The 24,590-nt window shown below is 42.4% G+C and overlaps 1 protein-coding gene across 1 annotated transcript in view; it reads right to left on the minus strand.

Moving 5' to 3' along the window:
* Nucleotides 1-24,590, minus strand: part of dstyk (dual serine/threonine and tyrosine protein kinase) — a 31,144-nt gene that overhangs the window by 5,761 nt on the left and 793 nt on the right. The window contains exons 2-9 of the mRNA XM_054783481.1: nucleotides 20,166-20,575; nucleotides 11,007-11,513; nucleotides 10,679-10,874; nucleotides 5,218-5,456; nucleotides 5,046-5,129; nucleotides 4,810-4,986; nucleotides 1,934-2,063; nucleotides 1,687-1,843 (exon numbers count right to left, since the gene is read on the minus strand). Of these exons, the coding sequence (XP_054639456.1) occupies nucleotides 1,687-1,843; nucleotides 1,934-2,063; nucleotides 4,810-4,986; nucleotides 5,046-5,129; nucleotides 5,218-5,456; nucleotides 10,679-10,874; nucleotides 11,007-11,513; nucleotides 20,166-20,575 (1,900 nt within the window). The remainder of the gene's footprint in view (nucleotides 1-1,686; nucleotides 1,844-1,933; nucleotides 2,064-4,809; nucleotides 4,987-5,045; nucleotides 5,130-5,217; nucleotides 5,457-10,678; nucleotides 10,875-11,006; nucleotides 11,514-20,165; nucleotides 20,576-24,590) is intronic.

Consider the following 24,590-nt stretch of genomic DNA (forward strand, 5'->3'; position numbering starts at 1 on the left):
CACAGTGAGATATATACAAATATATATGAGGATTATATGAGGATTATAGGGTATCAAAAATTGGCCTTTTATGGGTATGTCTGTTATCGCCATTTATTAATCGTGTGTCTTCACGTTAAAGACAAAAAAATAATTTTAATTAAATCTTTTTATATTTTATTGAAGCGATAATAAAAGCCTAGACCTCCCTGTCCCCGGCGACTACGTCCAGCTCCTCGAGGCGGACCCCGAGGCGTTCCCAGGCCAGTTTACAGACATAGTCTCTCCAACGTGTCCTGGGTCTTCCCCAAGGTCTCCTACCGGTTGGACATGCCCGAGCCACCTCATCCGGTGCCTCTCAATGCAGGAGCAGCGGTTCTACTCCGAGTTTCTCAGTGCTTCTCACCTTATCTCTAAGGGAGAGCTCAGCCACCCTACGGAGAAAACTCATTTCGGCCGCTTATACCTGCGATCTTGTCTTTTCGGTCACTACCCAGAGCTCATGACCGTAGGTGAGGGTAGGAATGTAGATCGACCGGTAAATTCAGAGCTTTGACTTTCGGCTCAGCTCTCTCTTCACCACAACAGACCGATGTAGAGTCTGCATCACTGCAGATGCTGCACCAATCCGCCTGTCAATCTCGTGTTCCATCTTACCCTAACTTGTGAACAAGACCCCGAGGTACTTAAACTCCTCCATTTGGAGCAGGATCTCATCCCCGGCCCAGAGACGGCACGCCACCCTTTTCCGGGCAAGAACTATGGACTCGGACTTGGAAGTGCTGATTCTGATCACGGCCGCATCACACTCTGCTGCAAACCGATCCAGTGAGAGCTGAAGGTCACGGCCCGATGACGCCAGCAGGACCACATCATCCGCAAAAAGCAGAGACCCAACCCTGCAGTCTCTTGTCTCTTATATACAGTAGTTTATACATTTGTATATATTATTTTTTAATGAATTCATTCACTTGAATTGTAAAATGTAATAATATTATCATCATATTAAACCATAGTGAAATTATTTATTAATTATATGCATATTATAGACTATCAAAAATAGGCCTTTTTGGTCAGTTTTTGGCCATTTGCTAGGGAACATCCCCCCTTTGAGTAGCGTGGCTCCACTGCAAAGACAACCAAAATTTAAAAGTTCAATTAACATTTTTTTAAATTTTATTCAAATTCAAATCAAATTTAAGAATTTACTTTAATTTTTGTCATTGTGTATTATTTTTATGAATTGATTAAATTGTCAATTGTAATATTTTATATTATCATTATATTCCATCACAGTGAAATTATTTACAATTATGCATCCATCCATTTTCTATACCGCTTGTCTGCATGCTGGAGCCTATCCCAGCTGACTTTGGGCGACAGGTGGGGTACACCCTGGACTGGTCGCCAGCCAATCGCAGTACAATTATGCATGTTATAGGATATTCATATTTTGAGGGCTTTTTCCATTATTTGTGGATTTTGGCCATACACGGGGGGGTCCTGGACCACAACCCACTTAAATAATAGAATCAACTGTACTAGAAGATGACCAACTACAGCCTTCATCTGCACAATGTTTGATTTGATATTTTTAAAATGTATTTTTTGGGAGGTACACTTAAGCAACATGAGAGGGGGAGGGGCGTGCCCGCTCAGCATGCGTTGGTGCGTGGACTTGCACAGCCTCGGACGTCACCGACTCACCTCGTGTAGTGAAACTCCAAAGCGAGGTCATTCCAGTGTTTATCATCAGGAGGCACCACAGACTTCAGGGCACATGGGTAGTGGCCCCCCCAGCTGTCACACAAGTACACAACTCCATACTGGCCCCGCCCCAACTCCCGGCCCATCTTGGGTTTGCCTGTTGGACAACAAACAACAATCGGTGCCTCAGATGTGTTTTCCTGGTGTTTGCGAGTCAGAGCCTCTGTACGACCATGTGGCGACTCACCATGCAGCAGCACGTCTCGGAGGGAGCGGCTCTCCAAGGAGAGGCGGGCGAGTCGAGGCGCGTGGTCCTTCCTCACGCGCAGCCACAGGTCCTCGGTGCGCTCCAGCCGCCCCGTGTGGCCCTCCTCCAGCTGCACACAGCCAGCCTCATGGTTAGCATACAAGGACCTTTATTCATTCATCAAGTTCTTCCCGGGGAAAAGACGCCGCCACGTTCGTTGGCCCCGGTCGGTTCTAAATGATCGTAATCGCCATAGAAACGGTCGTCAAGGGCGACCGGCCTCCGTTTCTCAGCGAGCAGCTTTGACCTCGCTGACGTCGCAGTCGTTTGTCAAACTAATAAATGTAAATTTCCTCCTGGCCAACGCAAACTAAGCCTGTGATGGATGTTTTCCCCCAGCAGACCCACCATAAATCCACGTCTGTCCGAGTTTTTTCCCTCCTACAGGTTCCCACCAGTCTTGTGGCGGAACCTCAAAGTCGGCATGAGAGCGTCCGTAGAGCCAAGTTCACACGGCGATGCACAGCAGTGTTCCGACGATGCAACCCTGAGAACCCTTTTTCATGGAGTCAGTCCGTGCAAGAGCATGCATCATCATCAGCATCGGGACACTCCAAAAGTCTTCATGACCACGAGTAGTCTGCCAGGTCGCCCCGGCGCCTGCCCTCAACCGCCACCCAGTATGCAATGCACCGGACCTTTATGCTTGCCCCTGCAGCAACACGTGATTGCAGTTGTTGCTGCTAAGGGTGGCCCAACCAGTTATTAGGTTCAGGTTTTTTCTGGACTCACACTAAGACATTGGGCGAGGAGCTTGGTCATCCAGGAGGAGCTCAGAGTAGAGCCGCTGCTCCTTCACATTGAGGAGGCGTCCATTTGTTATGGGCATGCCCAGCCAGGAGGAGGCCCCGGGGCAGACCTGGGACACGCTGGAGGGATTATGTCTCAAAAATGGATGGATGGATAGCACCTGCCTCGTATCGGAATGACGTTCTGGCGCCCTTACAGCAAAAGACTTGTTTGTTGTAAAACAGATGAGCTGGTACGAAATGGGATGCGGCACTTTGCACGGCCATCTATCTCATGTACAGCACAGCACGCCGCTGTGATTTCCGACACCTCCATGATACCACAGCTCGGCTGCTTTCTATTATTCACTTGCTGCTCTCACTGACACGACCACATCAGGTCACCCTCCACAAGTTGACTTGGCCGATGGTTCGATGTGTTGCCATCATGACGTTGCTAACGAGCCACGCGGTCGCTCATGAGACGATGACGCCACGCGCAAATTGATTTATCAGGCCAAATCAAAGAGGCAGATGCAGCTATTTCAATATTTGAGGGCCTAATCAATTCAGGCAAGCGGGAGGAAGTGGGGGGGGGGGGGGGGGGGGGGGGGGGGGCGGCTGATTGACAAACCACGAGTGGTGCGGAACAGCTGCTGACTGACATACAGTGATGTGGCGGAGCTGCCGATCAGCAGACAATGGACGTTACGCTTACACAGTGAACAAGATGTTCTCAATAACTCGTGCGTACTTGGGAGCAAAACGACCATCCAATAATCCTTCACATGCTCATCAAAAGGGTCAGAGGCAACGCTGCCTTCCAAGGAAGTCTGGAGGGTTTAGTGCAGGGGTGTCCTACAGCCCTAAGGTGCAAACACCCCCAGGCCGCACTTTGGACACCCCTGCTTTATTATTCACCGACTGACTGAAGACGGCAGAATCACGAGGCGTTGTGATGGTAATTATTTAGGGTTTTTTGCAGTAAATGAAAAGGCTGTCATGACTTGTTAGGCTGACTCTTGTGATTCGGTACTCTGGTCCAGACATAAAAAAATTAAATTAAATTGACTTAATTGGGCGGTTTTCGTGACATAATACAGAAAGCACCACAAATATTTCAAAGCAAAATGTGGTCTGGTGGGTTGAATTCTGACATTTACAACATTTATTGAAATACACTTTTAAAGACTGCCATTAGCACACAGAGAGAGAGAGAGAGAGAGAGATATAAGCCATCACAACCAACACATTTTCTTTTCCATTAATGTCATTTTCTTACTAAACAAAAAAATAAATTACTTTCTTACGAAATTACAACTTTTAAAAAATCTGAAAATTATAAACTTTTTTTTCAATTTATTTTTTCTTGGTGTAATTATATTTTTTTCTCATAAAATTACGACTTTTTTGTTGTAATATTACAACTTTCTTCGTGAAATTAAAAACATTTTTTAATCAGACATCTGTCGCATCTGTCATCAAACTTAAAAGGGAAGTTCCCTATTTTCTAGTTTTCAACTGTAACAGACAGCATCTAACTTCTTTTTACACTTGTAGGACCGCTGAGAATGTCAACGAGAGCAACGCATGAGGTCAACTCGCCTTCAGCTGCTTTTCTATTGCACTTCCCTTCATGACGTTTGTCTGCCACGCAGTAGTGTGGTGACTTTCATTATTTTGTTGAATTATACAGAGGTTAACTTCTTTTTACACTTACAATGCCATTTATTAAAAAAAAGTAAAAACATTTTTTAATCAGATTTTGTTTTTTTTTACAACTTTTTTCTTATTTATTATTTGTCATGTTTTGTAATCTGTGCACGCTGTTGACTGTCATTTTAACATTGGTCCGTGCAGCGTTCACATTTGAGCTCAAGTGAACTGAACTGAACCAGCGGAAATGGTAGAATTAAATAAGCTCTGCTTCTTCCTACTCCTTTTCGGACATGAGGCATTATGTAAACCATTGTAACTTGCTTGAAATAAAGTAAACCATTAATGTTACCTTAATGAATTATTATTTAGGTGTCTGTTGTGGATGAAGTCGTTACATTTGCGGAAAAGTGAGTAAAAAATAAAACTAACCTGGCGCAAGGATGCCGCGAAGGCCTCATGGGAGCTGTTCAGACGTGTTCTGAACTGGGAGCAGATGCTTCGGGCCAGTTTGGCGGCGCTGAGACTTTCGATGGCGTCCTGAGCCACTTTGCGCTTCCACTCAGGCGTGATGGCGGGGGGGGTGACGAACGTTATCCTGTGGATGATCTGGGGGAGACGCATCATTAGCTGAGAGTGCCTGCCAACTCTCAGCGCAGACGGTTTACCTGTTTGATCTGCTCCCAGACGAGTCGCGTGACAGAGGATCCCGAATGGAAGGTGACTTCCACGTGATAGGCGGCGTTTAGTAGCTGCAAGAAGCAAACGTACAGGGATATACAGTATTTTAGGACTTTGCAGAGTGAGGACGAGCTGGACTGCTGAAAAATGTGCGCCCACCTGCTTCAGGTGATTGGAGGTGATGTTGTGGGCCGACGAGTCTATGTGGGACTTCTCCAGACTGCTGAGACATCGCTCCAGCGTGCCGACAAAACTCTCTCTTAAGTAGTCCACGGAGCTGATGAGCTTGTTGGCCACGGCCTGATTCAAACGCACCACGATCAGCTCCTGGATCTGGTGGATGCACGACTTGATCTCCTTCGACGTCACCGGGTCGCCATTGGTCGTTACGATGACGTCTGCGGTCAAAGGAGCTTGAAGTTAGCATTCTCATGGCTAATTTCAACAGCAGGCGCTTGCATTTACTTACGCATTGCTAGCGTCACTGCGGTACGTCTAAATTGCAATTTCTCTAAAAGGTGAACAATTCACACAAGTCACACAAAAAGTTTGAATCACTGCTAGCATAATAGACTTTAGCTCAGTGAGCATCAGCCTGGACACAAACATTTTTCAAGAAATTACATTTGATTCAATTGGAATATTAACAAATTACTTCTTTAATTTGATTTCTGCAAAATTCCATTGGCTGTCCGTCAAGACACAGGACCATCCTCGGCCCAAATGAAGGTTGTTACTGGTGCTGAGTGCAGTCCAATAACCATCAGACGCCATCTGCCACAAAGGCTTTTAAGAAGAAAAAAGCTCCTCATAGGCCTCGTCTGCTTCAACACCACAAAATTTCCTGTTTGGAATTTGCAGAAGAGCACCAAACATGGGACACTGAAAGGTGGAAGAAAGTTTTATTCTCCCTTGACGGTCCTGATGGCTTCCAACGTCACCAGCTTGACAAGGAGATCCCACCCTGAGATGTTTTCCACACGGCACAGTGGAGGAGGCGCCATCATGATCCTTCAATGGAACAATGGAGCTTCAGATTGTGCAAGGGCGTCAAACGGCAGATGGCAATGTGGAGATGTTGCAAACAGGCTCATGACTGAAGGCCCTCGTCTGTGTGGTAATGACTGGCTTTTTCAACAGGACAACGCTGCACCTCACAAAGGACTTCTTCCAGAGGAATAACATCACTCTTTTGGACCATCCTGCTTGTTCCCCTAAGCTAAATCCAATGGGGAGCATTTGCGGATGGATGGCAAGGGAAGTTTACAAAAATGGACATGCCCAAACCCATTTTTCATCTGATTAATAACAATAGCGCAGCTACTCATTACTCACTCCTTTTTTCAACATTTTATTTATTTTTCTTAAAGGGGGGAGGATTCAGCTATGGTCTTAAACGTTTGATCAGCTGATGAACAGCCTATTTCACTTTCACGCTTGTTTGCAATAAATTGTTTACTCAAAAATGTTTTTGGATCAATCCCATTTCTTCTTGTTGCATTTTGAAGCTCTACTTAGAGCCTCCTTAAGATCCAACAGTGTATAGACAGGAAACGTGAGATGATGACTACAGAACCAGAATGGACGTTACTGCGACGTGGGAGACTGGCCCTGGCTGCTCAGTACATTGTGTGTCAATCAACAATAAGTCAAACTGCAGTAAATCGAGCGAGGAGACTTCTGCACAAGCAGTAATCCGCCACTGCGTGTTCGCATCTGTCATCAAACTTAAAAGGGAAGTTTCCTACTTTTTAGTTTTCAAATTTAACAGACAGCATCTAACTTCTTTTTACACTTGTAGGACCGCTGAGAATGTCAACGAGTGCAACGCATGAGGTCAACTCGCCTTCAGCTGCTTTTGTATTGCACTTCCCTTTATGACGTTTGTCTGCCACACAGTAGTGTGGTGACTCATTATTTTGTTGAATTATACAGAGGTTAACTTCTTTTTACACTTACAATGTCATTTAAAAAACACTAATCACTAAAGTCACTAATGATTCCACAGTCTGCAGATTATTTCCATTTCCATTTGCCTGATTTACTGTATGCCTGGTTTACTAATGTCTGGTACAACTAAAGGCACATTGGTTTGGCCAAATATAATAACAAAAATAGCTCTTATTTAAGAGATGATATCTAGCAACTTTCATGGTTTTCTTGATAATAACCAAAATCAAAAGTTCTTACACGAATAGCTAAAAAAAAAATGCCTAAAAATGTAACTCTTATGAGCTATTTTGGTTGTCATCGTTATCTGTGTCCAAACAAAATGTGCCTTTAGTTGTATCAGGCATTAAAATGAACAATGAAACAGAGGAAACAAGGGTGGTCTAATCATTTTTCCCACGACTGTATATATAAAAATAATACCTCTAAAAATAAGGCTTTGACATTTAAGAAGAAAATGTGTCAATATTTGTCAACAGAGAGTAGAGAGGAGTGTTTGCGTTGGGAGGCACCATCAGTGTAGCAGCTTGGCAGCAGCGATGGCGAGACACCCCTTGATGTGACTGTTCAAGGTTGATTGTTTTGAGTTGACTGGCACTCTTTTATAGCAATAAATAAATAAATAAACAAACAAACAATTAGGGGTATGATGGTACGTGTATTCATAGTCTTTCCACATGTACACAGGTGCACTGACAGGAAGCGTAACTGTCTCTGTAAACCAGGGGTAGGGGGTCACCAGGGGTCACAATAATCAATAAATCAATGAATCGCATAATAAATAAAAACAAAGTGGATCATTCTGCCAGCCTCGATATATTGACATATGCATGCGTGTTTGTTTTCCTCATCTCTCGCTACCAAACAGGCTGGATGACAAGAGAGTTCACTCTGTGCATCCGTCTCAACACCGGGGCGTGTTGGTTCTATCGCGGAATGAACGGAGCGAGTGAACCCTCGTGTCAGTCATTCAGCCTCTGCGTCTCTGTGATGAGAGGCGGGGCTGTAAGCGAGCGCCCACACAGCAGCAGCACTTGCGTGCACTCACTAGCTGTGTGTGTCGTGTGCTACACGATGGAATGCTTTCTTTGTGCCCGTTGTGTACAAAACACCATCTGATGCCAATTTCAGCCTGTTTGCGCATCAGCTTTTTGTGACGGTTTGTGACAAAGACAATGAAATAAGTAATACAAAACGGTGGAAATTACGTTTCAGCTGCCGAGATTCCCGAAGTATAACACCTCATTGTGCACTAAATGCATTTGGCTGCATCCAACTCATGTACTTTGACCAAACGCCGACAAAACGTTACACCCCGTTAAACGTACACAGTGTATTCCACACTATGCTGCTATAAGTGAGCAATGAGCCGCCATCTGCATTGGCCCACAATGTCAACTTATTATTTCGTTTTTTTGCCAATATCCAACAAAAATGAAACTGATTGAAAATGGGAAATACTGTGATGTTTTTAATGTGATTTTTATTTAAGTGCAGTTTTTGCTAAAAAGAAACCATTTTATGTTCATGGGGCGTTTTCTGTCTTTTTTGTTTCATTTATGATGTTGTTTGTCTGTTTAATTTATGTTATTGTTATTGTTTAGCAGCAATAATTTGTGGGACAATTATCGTCCAGCTAAATTTGTTACTTGTTACTGTGTATGGCTGCGTATGGCTCTAAAAAACATAATTAAAAAAAACCAAACAATGCGTAATGTATGCATAAACTTGAAACCTAGTCTTAACACTTTTCATCATGCCATAAATAAATAAATACCTGACAGGTAGGCCTGTCACGATAACACATTTTGCTGAAAGATAATTGTCCTAGAAATTATTGTCGATAATCGATATTATTGACATTTTATGAGACAATTAAAAAAATTAATTACATGGCATAATAATGAGTGTAGATGGTATAAAAAGCAATCATTTTTTATTTCTCAAGAGTATTTAACATTGTAATTTGAATATCAAGAGGTTGTAAATAAATTAAACAACGTAATAAATTCAACAAACATAAAAAGACAAAAACAAATCAATGAAAATAAAATGGGACTCTTTCTCTGTGAAGAAAAAGACGCTCCCATAAAAGCCACACACACGCAGTTATGTAGTGTATTGTTAAACTAATGGAGAGGGTCATATTTGAGTTGGACCACACATCTGTGGTGGCGGAGTAAAATGTAATGATTCTGATGTCCTTCAACACGTCTTGGCTTTCACTCAATTGAATTACTGTTTGTGACATTTACATGTACTGTATTTATGTATGTTCTCCCAGGCAGTTCGTACTGTCTGTCAAACATTTCCTGAAATGCTGCATTTCTTTTGCATTGTAGCAAGCGACACCGACTGACTGTCGGGACAAAGGCTCCTTTCCACCTCTATTTTAGGTGTGCATACAAGTTGGTCGTATCCCTTTCTTCCTTGTCACTACTTTCGAACAAATGCGACATATCGGTTCGTCAGTGTTCACGCGCTCACCTTGTTCATTCTGTTTAAAACCGAAACATTCCCACACTGTGGCTGTGGCATTTGTCTTAGAAACTATCGCTTTTGTGCCGTCATTCACGTTAGCGTACGCTTGCTCACGAGGCTAATTTGCTGCCAGCCAAGGTGGGCCCGCCTCCGCGTGCTGGGACAAAGCTCATAGGTCATAAATGGGTGAAAGGAGGGTTCACTCTCTCCACGCACAGATAGCTGCAGAGTGTCATTCAGCCTGAAAGACGAGGAAAGCAACCACGCATCCACGCACATGTCAATTTATCGAGGCCGGTAAAAATGATCAACTTTGTTATTTTGTTAATCGTTCAATTAGTCGATTTATCGATTATCGGGGCAGGCCTAATGACAGGCATTGCCATGGCAAATCGTGGGACAATGCGGAAGTAAAATGTGTGCAAGTGTAAACACCGCTTTAGGTGTTCATTTAAGGCCCTGTCCACACGGGACAGGGCGGTTTTGGCACGCACACTGTGCCGGATTACTAGATAGTTGGGTACGGATCACTGAGTGAAAGCGATGTAATACACAAGGCACACCTACGTGTGGTGCTGTGAACAGACAGGCTGACGGAACCACGTGACACACTAAACCATTGAAGAAGAAAGAAAGCACGCGCATAAGTCCGCTTTCCAAGGCTTGTCTAGACTTACGACAAAGTGGAATTACATGTGCGTCATTTTGGGAGTATAAGACAAGACAATACCAGGAGAATATGGACTGCCGTGAGTCATGACACTTGAAATATTCAGATATTGTTGGCTTGTCGTCAAAGCTCACTTCTGGTCACGTGACGGCGACGGGTCGCTAGCGTCATCGTTTTTTGAAAAAAAAAAAAAAAAAACACCAGCGGATTGCTCGTCTGTACGGAAACGACGAGCCGGTGTTTTCAGATTTACCCACTCTGGAAGCAGTTTTCAAAAAATACCGTTTCAATTCACCCAGAATGCCGTTTCTGTGCGGCTGAGAGGCTGAAACGATAAAATACTTTGCATTTTGACCTGAAAACGTTTCCATGTGGATCATTTACGTATCCACTAAAAATGGATTTACAATGCGTAATAGGAACATAACGCGTACGTAAACTGGGGGCCCCCTGTATTAGTAGAAATAGATATATCCATATGTTTGTTTCCAATAAGCTGCACGCTACAAACATACTAACCCATGAACTCCAAGTTGGCAGCGTCCTCCAGCAGCTGCTCTTTCATGCAGCTGAGCGTCTCCACAATCATTTCCTTCATCTCCTCCTGTTTGCGGTTGGCGATGGCCATGAGGGAAGTAAACAACTCCCCCTCTTTCTCACGGGTGTACTCCAGCCTGCGGGGGGTTATCTGCAGGTCCCTCTGCATGTCGAAGGCCTGCAGGGGGTCAAGGGGGTGTGAGAAAGGACAAAAGTCGCGTCTGTGTTTTGCTTGACGCACAAGGAGGCCGCGCTGCTGAAGAAGAGCAATAAATGGTCACATGATGAGAAGGCAGAAAAATACTCCAACCTGGTTGATGAAAAGATCGAGGCAGCGGCAGTGGAGTCCGTTGAGCAGGTTGGCGGCCTCCACTTGCTGGTTTTGAAGCACCTGGCGCGTAAAGGGCACCAGCAGCCTGTGGAGTTTTTCGAAAGCCTCGCCCAGCATGCTCTGCGGCTTGGCACCTGGGGTGGGCATCTGCGTGGGAGCCCCGCAGGAGCAGTTTCCCGTGGGGCTGCTGAGGAAGCCGAGGGACAACAGCTGCTTGTGGAGAGGGCTCTTCTCGCGCTCTTTTTCCTTCTCCACGCGCCGGCCGGGCTCCGGCGAGGTTGTGGGCATGGTGTCGGGGATGCGGACGAAGCAGATGGGATAGGAGAGCATCTCTTTCACCTTCCAGAGCTCGGCCACTTGCTCCGCGTTTAGGGAGTCCTCCTTGATGGCGTACAGTACGATTGGGATGACATTGCGGGTGAAGTCTTCTAGGGCCTCCTCTATGGGCTGGACGCTCGCACACGGCACCACCATCACCTTTGCTTCCTAACGATGAACCACACACATTTTTATTTCATGTCAATATGCAAGTCACAGCACAGTGAAATACTGAATTGTGTCATTGTTATCCGCACAACTTTCACTGAGAAACTAAGACAAATCTTGAAACTAAAGTGGGAAAAAATCAGTTAAGTCGTTTTATGTAATCCTGCTCGCAGACAAACAAAGCACAAAGAGAACTTGACCTCATTGGCTGAAGTTAGTACTGTGCATACAAACACAGATTCCAGATCAATTCAGCTCTGCAGGATCAAAAGTCGGTGCATTGACTTGACAAGCTGAATGAAAGCCCTTTTTAGGGTAAGTGCAAACATTTCCTGACCTGATTGCCAAGGAAGACACACAAAGTGAAGATAGTTGTAATTATAAGATGCTCTGCAACAACATTTGCATACAACAAAAGGGTAAAAGACAGTAACTTTCCTTCAGTTGTTGCAGTGTGACACACCCACATTAGACACTGGTACAATATGTTGTAGCTCATTGCTTTTATATGACTCACCGCCTTTAACAAGCTGTTTGCCGTTGGCAGCAATTTGAGGGTCAGCCCGGTACTAAGACGCAGCCAGACAACAAGATTATCTCTGCCAGCAGTCAGCGGAGACAAAAACACTAAGCTTGCAGGACCGTGAGCGCACAAAAAAAAATAAACATTGCCAACTGTAATGTAAAAGGACATATTATTATGTAAAATGTATTATGCCTCGGTGACTTTTTAATCACGTGTGTCTCCAGAGCTCGTTTATGAGCACTAAACAAGAGAAATATCGATCTCCCTCACTTCTTACTAGGGATGTCCCGATACGATCTTCAGGATCGGGATCGGCTGCCGATCCGCTGCATTTTGAACATCGAACATCAGGCCGATCCGGTTGCCGTATCATGTTCGTAACTTTGTGCCGCACTCCAACATGGTAGGTGCGGTAATGCGCCTCAAACTTGCTTGCCACTCGACACCCGCCACCCGCAAGAAGAAAACGAAACACCAACATGCAGACATGTCCGCGGTGTACCGTGGTGAAGTTAGTTTCACGTTGGATATTCAGCTTTGTCGCTACAGCGGTAGTTCCCCCTCGCTGTGCCCGGACTGCTGCGTCATGGTGTGGGTAACTTGCACGGGAACTGCAGCTCTAACCGCTGGTTGTTAGGGACCGTAAATAAAATGTCATATATTCTAAACTACACCATAAATTGATCTATACCCATGTCAAATGATTAGTCCTACCCTAAAAGTATTTTGCACGGCCATTTTTTCCAATTTTTTTCTTTTAATGGATGGACTTTTGTTGGATTAGGGACCTGACTCACAGAGGTTTGTTAGCAAATATTGTTGGTCATTCTGTGTAATAAAAAAGTAAATTCAGCATTATTTGTATTGTATTTGTACTTTATTCATCCCACAAAGGGGAAATTCACTTGTTACAGCAGCAAGCAAGATACGCAAGTAAAGAATACAGTTTGCATTACTTTGTTTGCATTATTTTTAATGCTTTGAAGAGCTAGTTTCATAACCGTATTCAATTCCACAAATTCATTTTTGGTAAAAAAATGTTATTAAAATATTTTTTTTTAAAAAAGCATCGGTACTGGATCAGATCAGATTGGCAAGATGATAAAAAACTGCATCGGCTCAGAAGCCAAAAAATGTGGATCGGGACGTCCCTACTGGTTAAATGATGTCATAAAAAAAGACCTTCTCATGGACATGACGCTGTGTAACGCGCTAGGGCTTAGATGACCCGGAACGTAAAAGGGACTTGCGTGATGCTGTGTTACAATCGCCTGTGTATGGGCCCATCACTTCAAAAAAGACAGCTTTGTAAAAACAATAATCATAATAATAATAATAAGGCTTCGCTACACATCTGAAAACAGGGGTGTCCAAACTTTCTCCACCGAGGGCCACATACTGAAAAATGAAAGGATGAAACTGCATCTCAGCTTTGTTCTTCTCCCCCCATTTTTCATGTTTGTAAATGTATTTTCCAAATATTTCAACTTCTTTTTAAATATTCTTTGTAAACTTCAACTTCCTTCTTGTAAATTTTCTTCTCACAATTATGAACTTATTCCCATAATATTTTGACTATTCTCGTAACATTATAACTTTTGCGGCAACCTCATTTTCCAAAAAAATGACAACTTTATTTGATGTTGTTTGTTTCTCATATTATGACTTTTTAAAAAGTCCCTTTTCTTTAATATTTAAAATCTATGCTACTAAAATTATGTTATTTTTCCTTACAATATTACATTATTCTCGTTTCACCTTTTTCTCGTTAGCTTAGAACTATTTTTCTGAATTTTTTTTTTGTTTAATCTTGTAAAATTACAGCTGATTTCCCAAAGTTTGCTCTTGTTTCTGGTTAAATTACATTTTTAGAATGTGCTGTATAAAAACAACCAGCCGCAGGCCACAAATGGGCTGGGAATCTAAGTCTATGAAAGTCAACATCAGTCCACACTTTTCATTTCAACTACGCTAACTTGACTCCTGCTTCACAGCATCAAATAATGAATGCTAACCATGTGTTTTGCGTTTTCCTGACACAAAGATGATGTCGCTACATCTCAGCAAACATCACAAGAGCTCAGCTCTGAGCATGCAAAAAAATTGTGCGTGTTTTGCTTTATCTTTGTCTTTTGGCAGCACTGATTCCAAGCGCCTCACGTCTCACTCATCGGCGCTTACGAGTGATGCTGGGAACACCGAGTGTAGGATTGCAAGGTTTATAGCGTGTCTTTCTGTGTAAATATCCCATGACACAACGTGGACACCTGCAGCTTACAGACAAGTGCGGCCTATAAACAGTGAAAAAGTGTTTGCACTGTCCTGATTTCTTAATTTTTTTGCATGTTTGTGACACTTACATGTTTCAGATCATCAAACAAATGTAAATATTAGTCAATGACAACACAACTGAACACAAAATGCAGTTTTTAAATGAAACTTTTTACTATTAAGGGAGAAACAAATCCCTATATCTACTATATTGGGTAAAACAAATGTAAAGTTGATTATATGGGTGTTATTTCACGTCTAGACGGCGCTAATATTGTTTAAAAAAACATATTTAGAAGATCAGAACAGCTTTTGTATGCCATAACTACGAAGAAATTCAGTTGATTAACATTAAATCCTACTTAAATTATCGCGGCAGCGTCTGGAACCAATTAACCACGATAAACGAGGGATTGCTGCATTTCTTACGGGAAAAGATTCATTCAGCAACATGTACCTCGACTTTCCTAACGCTTGAGTCAATCAGACAAACAAAAACAAGGCGGGAAGAAGTGCTTGGGAGCAAAACAGCCACACAAAGGAGACAGTCAGTCCCGTCCCCTAGAAATCCGGGCAGAGCCGCCTCTCCGGAACAAAGATAGCCTGCAAACATTGCGATCAATACGGCGTTTGAATCCCTTTAATGCAGTCACATTTGGACAAAAGAGCCTGCAAAAAAAGGTCTGTTTGTGATTGCCCCCACCCCAAGTCTTAAAAAAGATTCTGCTGCCATTTTTTTTTTTTTTTACGATGTGACACACTTTTAATTTCTTCTTCTTTTCTTCTTTGCACTCCCATTTTTTTTTATACATGACCATTAAACTTCTCATCAAAAAATGGCAAGCTTTTACGTTTTGCACTGTTGGATCATAAGGAGGCTCTAAGTACAGCTTCAAAATGTAAAAAGAAGAAATGCATTTTGAAGCTCTGCTCACAGTGCAAGTATGATGCCCAATTCCGATTTTTTGTTCAAATCCGATTTTAAACGCAGCTGTTCATATTATCAAAAAGTGCAACTGGAAGTGACATGCATGCGCAAGGACAAGACGTCACACGCCTTTCCGCGTGTTTACGGAAGTAACGATTACGGCAGTGTGCGCGCAATTTCAAGGATTTTGTGCAACGGGAGTCAGTATTTTCTTAACCAAATGATCCTGCACAGCAGATGAAGAAGAAAGAGGGCAAGAATTACAGCCATGGCAGTTTGTGGAGAACTTGCTGCGAAAGTTTGTTCCGAGGAGCGTATGTGTGGCAGGAACCGTAAGCCGCTTCCTTGACACTTTTTAAAAATCATTTTCGAATGACAAGAAGAGCTTTTGCCTACATTGGTGAGCACCTTTATCAGAGTCCCGGTAAGCATGGCATTACACGTTTCCATGCGACCTGACCGTTCCTATTGCAGTCACAGCGCATACATGTCGGATTTACATCTACATACCAATGAGGCCTGCTGTTCACACTGACATGAAAAAAAAATCTGATACAGGTCACTTGAAGCAAAAAAAAAAAAAAATCCGGATTGACCTGCAGTGTGAATGGCCTTAGAAGCGCCTGAAAATCCAACAGTGCAAAATGTAAATTCTTGCAATTTTTCACCTGGTCCTAAAATTTTGATCAGGAGTGTACATTTAAGGTTTGGACCCTGGCTTCCTGTGCGCTAAAACAGACCAGGGGATGAGGAAGACTTAATTAGCAAGTGTCTCCTCAGCGATTCATGTGGCAGGAGTGTGTGAATACCGCAGCCGGCAGAGAGATTCTGTGCCTCCCGAACAATCAAGCCAAACGCGCTAATCTCTCATTCATTGAGCACAAAGCTCAGGCTGGTTTAGTCCCTAAGAAGGAACATGTGCACAGTAACCGCCGCATGAAACCCTTCCACACCTTCTTCAAAGCAAAACGTCCGCCCACTTGTCACCTTCCATGGTAAGTCTTTTCCACTGACGTGACCTTGAAGCACACTACCCAACACTAACCCAGAAACCCAAACCAACACACGCTGCACAGCTCCAAAACACCAAAACCATGGCAACCTCATCATAGCAGAGGAGTTTGGGATTTTTTTTCCCCCCCGCTATGACCTAGTCATGTGAATGGCACCAGACTAGCAGCATTACGTAAGGGGGTTGGGCGGGTGGGCTGCCCCCGAGGAAAAGCCAGGCCTGGTGTCTTGTTGGAGTTGGAGATGAGGGGTTCGGAGCTCATTTTCCACACGTCACATGTGACTGAGTGACTGACCCAAACAAAAAAAAAATGGATTGACTTGCCGCAAGATGTTTGGATTAGCCGCATTCGGTGGGCGTGGTTGTTAAACCAGGTGACAGAATCTGACGTTTTCCCACATAACTTTGCTAGTTTGTTCATTTCATCTAAAATAGGAAGCAAAAAAGTGTATTCCTCAAACAAAAGTGGGTCACGTTGTGGACACCGATAATAATCGGCTCTGTTCAGTAATCCATTTGGCAGCTGAGACAAAAATGACCCTCAAGCTAAACCGAGGCTGCAAAATAATCAATGACAAAATGGAACCATGTTTTCTTCGCATATTTTCCACTCTCAAGTACAGCGGAACCTCCTAAGTCAAGTGCTTCTACATTTAGACTTCAACCAAAAATGCCTCTAAAGTCGCACAAAAGCCTGTGAGGTGGACTCACGAGCATGCATGAAATCACGTGAGATGTCAAAGGATTGACCCCGTTTGTTTTTTTCTGGGACTTTTTTCCGTTCGAGTGTTTTTGTTTTTAATGTCACCAGCGATAGCAAAGGGGACACGTGTGATGACGACCATAGAAGCGTAAATGGAACTTATTGCGACATAGGAACGTGGTACTACTGTCCTGGCTGCTCAGTACAATAGTAAAAATCAGCAGCAATTTTACAAGAATAAAGTCAAAATATCAAAAGAAAAACGTTATTTAATTTTTAAGAATCTCATTTTTAATGTGATTCGTAATGTTACAGCAATAAGGTCATATTATAAGGAAAAATCATTATAATTATTGTAAACAATAAAAACTTGTAATTTTACTTTTTTAAGTCATAATATTATGAGAAACAAATAAAACAAAGTTGTAATTTTGAGAAGAAAATTTACAAGAATAAAGTTGGAATAGTTGGAAAATAAAAAAACAACAGTAGAAATGGAAACAAAGCAATTTTACGAGAATAAAGTCAAAATATTACGAGAAAAAAAGTCACAATTTTCTGAGAATAAACTTGTTATATTATGAGGAAAAATAATGTCATATTAGTACCATAGAGTTTCGAAATACAAAAAAAAAAGAAAAAAAAATATATATATATGTATACACACACACACACACACACACACACACACACACATACATACGTACACACACACGCGCGCACACAATATATTCCAAATAGAAAATGTATTATTTTATCAATTAATTTAAGATTTTTCCAAAGTCACAATATTAGAAACAAACAAAACAAAGTTGTCATTTTTGGAAAATTCGATTGGGGGAAAAAGTATAATGTTACAAGAATAAAGTCAAAATATTACAGAAATAGTCATAATTATGAGAAGAAAATTGACAAGAATAAAATTGGAATAGTTGGAAAATAAAAAAAAAACAATAACAGCAGATATGAAAAAAAAAAACAGCTGTAAATGTCCAAGAACAAAGTAAAAATAATAAGAGGAAAAAGGCATATTCTAACGAGAATTTTTACGAGAATAAACGCGTTAATTTTGAGAAAAAATAAGGGGATGCTCCGATCATGTCTTCCACCGCTGACAAAGGCTGGTCATCATTCATCGTCCGATGAATTTAATTATTTTTCAGGTTATTAGCTTAGCCTTCTGACTGTCAGGCCCATACGGGTGAGTTTTGTCCAGCGTTTTGGCTGCGTTGGCTGCCGTTTGACTGATGATCACACCGTGAGCCTCGAAAACTCTCAGTACTCCAAACAAGTGTTTGTTCTTCAAATGCCGTATTAAATTAAAGCTTTTTAACGTGCTACTCCAGCAAGATAATTGCCAACACACGCCACAAAAACTAAGTTCCACACGGCAGACATGATTGTTTTTGTTTTGGCACGCCTGCAGTGTGAAGGAAAGTGGGAGGACGACGCTGCCCAAGACGCTACACAGCACGAAGAGGTCGCTTCGGGCTGCAATAGTACTAGCCACAGGTGATCGGCGTTGAAAAGGTTGTCAATTTACACAAAAAAAGTCGGAAATTTACAAGAATAAAGTCGTGATATTAACGTGTCTTGGTGTCACACATGTCAGAGGGAAAATACAGAGGATAGCTCTTCTGCAAGGAAGCTTGCTTCAGGCAAGCTTTTATTTAGAACAGATTTAAACCGGTTAGCATGGTTAGCCATTCTCACTTCCGCCTTCCTTACACGCCCCCTCCACATGCCAAAGGTCACAGTCCGCCATTTTCACACAGTGGCAATGCCTGTAACATAAAGTTGCAAGTTTTTTCTCGTGAATTTACGACGTCATTCTTGTAACTTTGCAAGTTTTTTCTTGAAATGTCGGATTATTTTACTACTCCCTCGTAACAGGCATTGCCTGAGACAGCTATGAAAAGGGGAGGACTTATGTGACCTTTATAGGTAATATTCCGACTTTTTTTCTCGTAAATTTACGACTTCATTTTGGAAATCTCAGATTATTCTTTTTTTTTTTTCTTCAATGTGGTCCTAATATATTGGCATATGCAGATCACGTGACTTTTCACAAAAATCGGTCCGATACTGATCAGTATAGCATCCTTAGTTAAAATACTAAAGAACAAATGTTTTTTTTTTTTTTTTTTTAAGTTGGACTAATATGAGAAACAAACAAAACAATGTTTTTGGATAATTAGGTTGGGGAAAAAATTATACACTAATATTATTGGAATAAAGTCAAAATATTACAAGAAAACAGTCATAATATTAGGAACAAAAAATTTATGAAGGGTATTTAATAAGAAAGACAGTATTTGGATTTTTTTTTTTAAACAGCATAAATGTAAAAAAAAAGAAAAGACGAAGACAAACGTTGACACTAATAATAGGCTTTTTCACCTACAGTATATCAAAAGCTGAGATGCCGTTCTTTCTTGAAACATATATATACACTGTACCTTCTTAGCATATCTACACGTGTTGCTTTATAAAACATCCAAGTAGCAAAGTTGCATCTTTTCATTTTTTGACTATGCGGCCCCCACTGGAAAACGTTTGGACACCCCTGTTATAAGTCAACATTAATTAATAAATAGTTAATAAAGGAAGAACGAAATGTACACCCCGAAGTCATCTAGCTAGCTCTGGCTAGGGGAGTAACGTGTCGGTGTGAAAAGACTCACCTCCCCGTCACATAAAATAATCCTCTCGCCGCATAGTTCAGCGCTGCGTCATCAAAGGGTGAGTCATCGTATTTCACTTTTGTTTAACTTGTACAGTGGAACCTCAGTTAGCGTACGTGTAGCGTACGTGTTTCCGCTACTTCGGTTCGGTTTACGTAAAAAAAGGAAGGCAAAAATGCTGCCACGGTTCACGCACATTTCCTGATTAGTGCTCAACACGGTGTGCCTCTTGTTGTGTTATTAATAATACATTGTCTGAGTCCAACAGTGTCCCTCACGGATTTTTAATCACAAAATGACCGTTAGCATTGCGTCACCATGGAAACCGGAAACGGCGACTAGTCCAAAGTGTAAAAACAGACATAACATGTCCCTTCAATTTTCCTACTCTTCAAACATCAAGCACATGTTTGAGTTTCATCCGTTTGCTTAAAAAGAAAAACAAAGCAAAATTCCAAACATTCCTCACATAACAGCAGGGATAACTGAAGCCTCACTCTTGGATAAATAGAAGGAAATGAAACCTACCTGAAGTAGCGGGTGATGCAGGGTGATTTCCAGCTCAGCGAGCCTGTGTGCCGGATCTTCGCACTCCTCGTGGATCTCCAGGTCCTCCCGGGGCACCGTATCCCAGCGGCCGCGGTTGGCCGCCAACTGGTGCACCAGCTCGTACTGGCCGGGCAGCGCCAGGCTGAGTCGCGTCTGCCTGCCGTGGGTGAAGCACAGTTTACGTCTCTTGCACGCCGTGCCCTGAACGCCTTCACAAGCCTCCCCGGCCTCGGGCCCCAGCGGCAGCAGTCTCTCTCCCAGCAGGCAGTTGAGAAGCTGGTAGCGGGCAGTGCAGTTCTGGCCCAGCACCAGGATGTACGGGGCAGCGCCCACAGTGTTGCGTAGGAACTCTTCCTCGTGGCTGGGGAAAGCGATGCAGCTCAGTTGCCCTGACAGAGAGAAACAATAACAAGTATCACCAAGTCGGATGGATGGATGGACGGACAGACAGACAGCGAGATAGTTATTGTAGATGGAAGGATGGATGGACAGATGGATGGATAGATAGACGAATAGATGCAACCGGATATCCGGTTTGACGAAGGAACGATTCCGATTATCCGGTGGAAGCTTCCTGTATCGATAACAGTCAGCCATAAATCTTGAGATGAATCGATTGTGGAGACATCCCCCTGGAACTCTACTCTTTCTCTGAAGCAGTGGTGGTGGGCTACATGGGAGGGCGGACTGCCGCCGCTGTGTCATGCCGCTTCTGTCCGCAAGTTGTTGTTTTTTTTAATGACTTATTTATTTATTATTTAACTTGTTTTCAACAAGTAGCCTAACATGAACCAAGAACATTGCAAAACTGTTAATTTAATGGCAAAGTCGCTGCAAGCACTGCTAACATTTAAATGGCACTTTATTTACAAAGTGCTCATTTGTCGTTAAATACAGGTGTCGTGTTTGGATAGAACACTTATAAAAATATTAAGAGGCGAAGCAAATATTCTTTGGTGAACGACTCATCATCAGCTGGTGAGCTACTGCTGGCTTACGAGCTACCTGTTGGAGACCACTGTGATAGCGTTACTGTCTAAAGCTGTACACACTACGCGTTTCAGGTGCACAACTTGGACACACAACTAGTGTTTTGAAGACAAGCCATAAGTATTGTAATGATAACAAGAGAGCAAGATTGTTAAGTGACACTTTAAAAAAGTAAGTTGTGATGACGATCGGTGATGGATGATGGATGTATCCCATGAACATAATAGCCACTTGTAGCTCAAAAACGAGCTAGTTAGATGCCGCCAGCCTGGCATGTAAACAAAAATGCCAGAAAGTGGAATGATATTGAAACGTGAGCGATCACACACGCTGGCATAGATAGGCTTAGCATGTGACAAGTCGTTGTACGGGCTATTGTTCATTCTCCCGATAATAAGAAACAAAGTGAAAGCCAACACAAGACATGTCTTTGGATTTTACGAGAAGGGCGCTAAACTTGAGCAGCCAGACCAACAGAGGTGAGCGTGGTAACTTCAGACAACAGAGAAAAAGATGCTCACTCAGCAAGTCTTTGTTTGGTCTGTGTCTAAACAATATAAACATTTGACATGTTATTGCGTTGACTTTATTTTGCTAGTGCCTTACAGCATGCTTGGGGATATGACGTACTCGTTTACACATTAGAAAATACTGCAAGAATGCCACTTCCATATAAACTGCCATCTTTATTTTATCATGTGAGATTAATGTCTACATCAACAAACATTAACCGTAGAATTGAATCGTATCGTTTATACACTCAATCGAATCGTATTGAGTTGTTCCGTTTTTAAAATATATCGTTTCTGATCTGTATCGTAACTTGTGTATCTAAATTTGATTCGAATCGTCTATCACAAACATTTACATCCCTAGATGAGTAGATACAGTAGTTACTGTAGATGGATGGATGGATGGATGGACGGACGGACGGACAGATGGCTAGATAGTTACTGTAGATGGATTGATGATCAGAAAGACAGATGGATAGATGAGTAGATAGTTACTGAAAATAGACAGATGATAGATGGATGGACAGAAGAACATACAAATAGTTACTATAGATGGACAGATGATGGATGGATGGACGGACGGACGGACGGACAGACAAATGGCTAGATAGTTACTTTAGATGGATAGATGAATAGATAGTTACTGAAGATAAACAGATGATGGATGGATGGACAGAAGAACAGACAAATAGACAGTTACTATAGATAGACAGATGATGGATGGATGGATGGACGGACCGATGGCTAGATAGTTACTGTAGATGGATTGATGAACAGAAAGACAGATGGATAGATGAATAGATAGTGATAGATAGCATAGATTTGGTGCCAGAAACACCAACCTGTCAAGTGCATCAGGCTTAGCAACTGTCTGTGTGACTTCCTTGTACCTTTGTGGTAGAGCTTGTCGCACTAAATAATTGTGACTGCAAAGCTCGCTCGACGTTGCGAGTCCATCGTTTTCAGCAGGTTTTTAAAGCCGTTTTTTCCCCACTGTTGCAACTGGTTTTAAGGTGGTGAAAAGGATTTTTTTAAGCTCTGACTTAGAAGTACCTGCACATTACTGAGCTACCGCTTATTCCTTGAGGGGCTAATTCTTCCACCGCAGACGCTGTCGCTTCGACTGGAGCCGCCGAGCTTCTGCTCCGCCCCTCCTCCCTCCTCCTGCATGCAGGGATGAGGGAGATACAGCAAAAATCCAGTCTATATCGATATCAACGATATGGTTGGTTTTGATATCATGCTTAAAGTAAATATGGATATTTTTAAAATATCGATTTATTGCCCAGCCCTAGCTGCAGCCCTAGCAGACAGATAGTTACTGTAGATGGACGGATGATGGACAGGTGGAGGGACAGAAGGATTGACAAATAGATGGATAGATAGTTACTGTGGATGGATGGAGAGACAGGTAGATTGATGGATGAGGGACGGACAGAGGAACAGACTGATAGTTACTGTTGATGGATGGATGGAGTACATCCATCAGTGCAGATGCATAGATACACTGATAGATAATAACTGTAGATAGACGGATGATGGATGGATGAATGGACAGACGGACAGACAGACAGAGTTATTGTAGATAGACGGAAAATGGATGGACAGAAGGACAGACGGATAGATAGACTGAAAGTTACTGTAGATGGACAGATGTTGGATGGGTCGACGAATGGATGGACGGACGGGTATACGGACTTACAGATCGACTGATATGGATAGACAGATGACAGACAGCTCGACAGAAGGATGGATAGATACTACATGAATACAATAGATGGATGGATGATGGACAGCTAGATGGTTATACGGATAGATGAAAGGACAGACAGAAGGATAGCAATGTGGATAGATGGATAGACGATCAAATAGATAACTAGATTGAAGCATACATGATGGCCAGACTGATAGAAAATAGATACTATACGGGAGGAAAATGGACAGACATGGATAAACGGGTAGTAGACATACCGATACATGATAGAAAGCTAAATAGAAGCGTACAGATACTATACTGTAGAAGGATGGACAGATGCATAGCTGGATGATTTGTTTTGGATACAGAATTGGATTAAGTCATTACTGAAATGTATGTATGGGCCATAATCCCCAGTAATGCCGAGTCACAGCGCAAAAGTGTGACATATGGGTAAAATCAACTGGAGCGAGCAAGCCGAGAGGCTCCCAACTCGAGAACAATTGCTTGACATCATGTGATGCAAATCAACGTCAAGATGTGTAAGGCAAGATGAAGCCAGTGTTTTATTAAGTGAGGACACGTGCTCTGCTGCTCCCATGAAAGGCAGCATTATCCTCCCGTTTGCTGTGGATTGTGACTCATCTAATGCTTAAACATTGTCCACTCAAAACAGGACCAAATAATACCCGCTAACTCTGAGCCTTCACACATACTCGGCATATCTGTTCTTTGTATGCGGGCAAAAACAAAACAGGTCCTGCTTTTTGATTCATAAATCGCTTAAAATGTTAGATTGGATGTAACTTTGGCTTTTTGGCCCTAGGCATGTTCTGTAATAAAATGATCAATGAGATATATTATTAGATATTACACCAATTTGCTTTGGCTTTTTAGTATCTTTACTATAAAGTATAATGCACCCCTGAAAAAAACACAATCACAGGTATATTCTGAAATGAATACCTCTGACGGTGTCAACAGAACGATGTTTGTGCTAAATTATTAGAGAATAACCTGTGCAGGTGTACCTAAAGATGTGTCCTGTAAGTTTTACCGGTGGATGTCAACAAAAGGTCCTCGGCAGTGTCAACAATCTGTATATTTGACTCTTCAAACTCAATATGTTGGCTTTTTGGGGGGTTAAAATCTCAGTGAGTGTACATGTGTGCGTGCATGTTTGCAGGGATGCTGCAGAAAACCCAC

The sequence above is a fragment of the Dunckerocampus dactyliophorus genome, chromosome 8 (genome assembly GCF_027744805.1).
Source record: "Dunckerocampus dactyliophorus isolate RoL2022-P2 chromosome 8, RoL_Ddac_1.1, whole genome shotgun sequence".
Lineage (NCBI taxonomy): Eukaryota > Metazoa > Chordata > Actinopteri > Syngnathiformes > Syngnathidae > Dunckerocampus > Dunckerocampus dactyliophorus.